The sequence below is a fragment of the Eimeria mitis genome, genomic scaffold, assembly GCF_000499745.2.
Source record: "Eimeria mitis Houghton genomic scaffold, Emh_scaff470, whole genome shotgun sequence".
In the NCBI taxonomy this organism is placed as follows: Eukaryota; Apicomplexa; class Conoidasida; order Eucoccidiorida; family Eimeriidae; genus Eimeria; species Eimeria mitis.
The window spans coordinates 9,136-10,563 of record NW_013573004.1 but is presented as its reverse complement, the minus strand read 5'-3'; the positions used below and the strand labels follow the sequence as shown (position 1 = coordinate 10,563).

The window sequence follows — 1,428 nt, the reverse complement described above, 5'->3', positions numbered from 1 at the left end:
TGCATGCATTCGGCAGCAAAGCGAAACCCAAGCAGTCTGCTGCCCACAGCAGCAGAAACACCACATCCAGGCAGCTGCCTATGCTGCTGCTGCTGCTGCTGCTGCTGCTCCTGCTGCTGCTGCTGCTGCTGCTGCTGAGCAGCAAACATTGGTGCAGCTCGACCGGCAGCTCTCCCGCAGCACCAGCAGCAGCGGTGCGAGCGTCTGCAGCAAGTGAGTTCTTGCAGCAGCTGCCCTTTGGGCCTGCTGCTGCTGCTGCTGTTGTGCTGCTGCTGCTGCTGCTGCTGTTGCTGCTGCTGCTGGAGACAGCAGCAGCAACAAAGTCCGCGAGGCGTGATAGCTCTTCATGTGGATCTCTTCGCTGCAGCAGCGCAGCTAGAGGGGAAGCAAGCAGCAGGCCTCTTGGCTTGCGTTGCTGCTGCTGCTGCTGCTGCAGCAGCAGCAGCTGCTGCACCCCCCCGCTGCAGCAAAGGCTGATGCAACGATCATCCAGCAGGCACCAAGAAGCAGCCTGCAGCAGATAGAAAACAACTTCGCTGCTGTTCCATATGAACCGCAGCGACTTGTGCTGCAGCAGCAACTGCTGCTGCTGCTGCTGCTGATGATGATGATGATGATGATGCTGGTGCCGCGGGTGTGCTGCTGCTGCTGCTGCTGCTGCTGCTGCTGCTGCTGTGCTGCTGCTGCGTCTGTAGTCTTCACGCGCAGCTCCTCGCCCCAAGCTTTTGGTGAAGGCACGGCTGAGAGTACGCAGCCGCCAGGAGGGGCCCAGCTGCTGCTGCTGCTGCTGCTGCTGCTGTTGCTGTTGCTGCTGCTGCAGCGCGGCGAGAGGAGCAGCAGCAGCAGCAGCAACGCAGCCGCTCCCCAGCAGCCCCTCCCCCAAGGCAACTTGTGTCTGCTGCTGCCGCAGCAGCAACTCGCGAGACAGCAGCAGCAAACGCTGCAGCAGCACCCAGGGGGGCCCCCCACCCTCTTCATGAGGCAGCAGCGGCTGCAGCAGCAGCCGCGATAGGAGGGCCCCAGCAGCTTGCGGTGTCTGCAGCGCAGCAGCAGCAGCAGCAGCAGAACCCACTGCTGCTGCTGCTGCTGCTCCCTCTTTCTCCTGCAGCAGCAACGGAATAGGCCCAGCAAGTGTAGGGATGCTGCGGCTATCTAACAGAGCCGCTTCTATATCAATATACAGAAGACAAGAGTAGCAGCTCCTTGCTGCTGCTGCTGTTGCTGCTGCTGCTGCTGCTGCTCCTGCTGCTGGAGTGGCGGTGGTTGGCTCTCCTGCCTTCGGTGCTGCTGCTGCTGCTGCTGCTCTGGTTGTTGTTGCTGCTGCTGCTCGTGCTTCCTGCTGCAGCAAGCACTGCAGCAGCTGCAGCGCAAGCGCTCCTTTGCTGCTGCAGGGGACCCCTAAGCCCCACGCAGCCTCCCTGAGGATGT

The 1,428-nt window shown here is 62.0% G+C and overlaps 1 protein-coding gene across 1 annotated transcript in view; it reads right to left on the bottom strand.

Annotated features, from left to right (window-relative positions):
* EMH_0013350 (uncharacterized protein) overlaps nucleotides 1-1,428 on the bottom strand; it is a gene marked incomplete at both ends in the record, with an annotated part of 5,022 nt that overhangs the window by 1,649 nt on the left and 1,945 nt on the right. Inside the window, 1 exon segment of the mRNA XM_013499814.1 lies at nucleotides 3-1,418. Within this exon segment, the coding sequence (XP_013355268.1) occupies nucleotides 3-1,418 (1,416 nt within the window).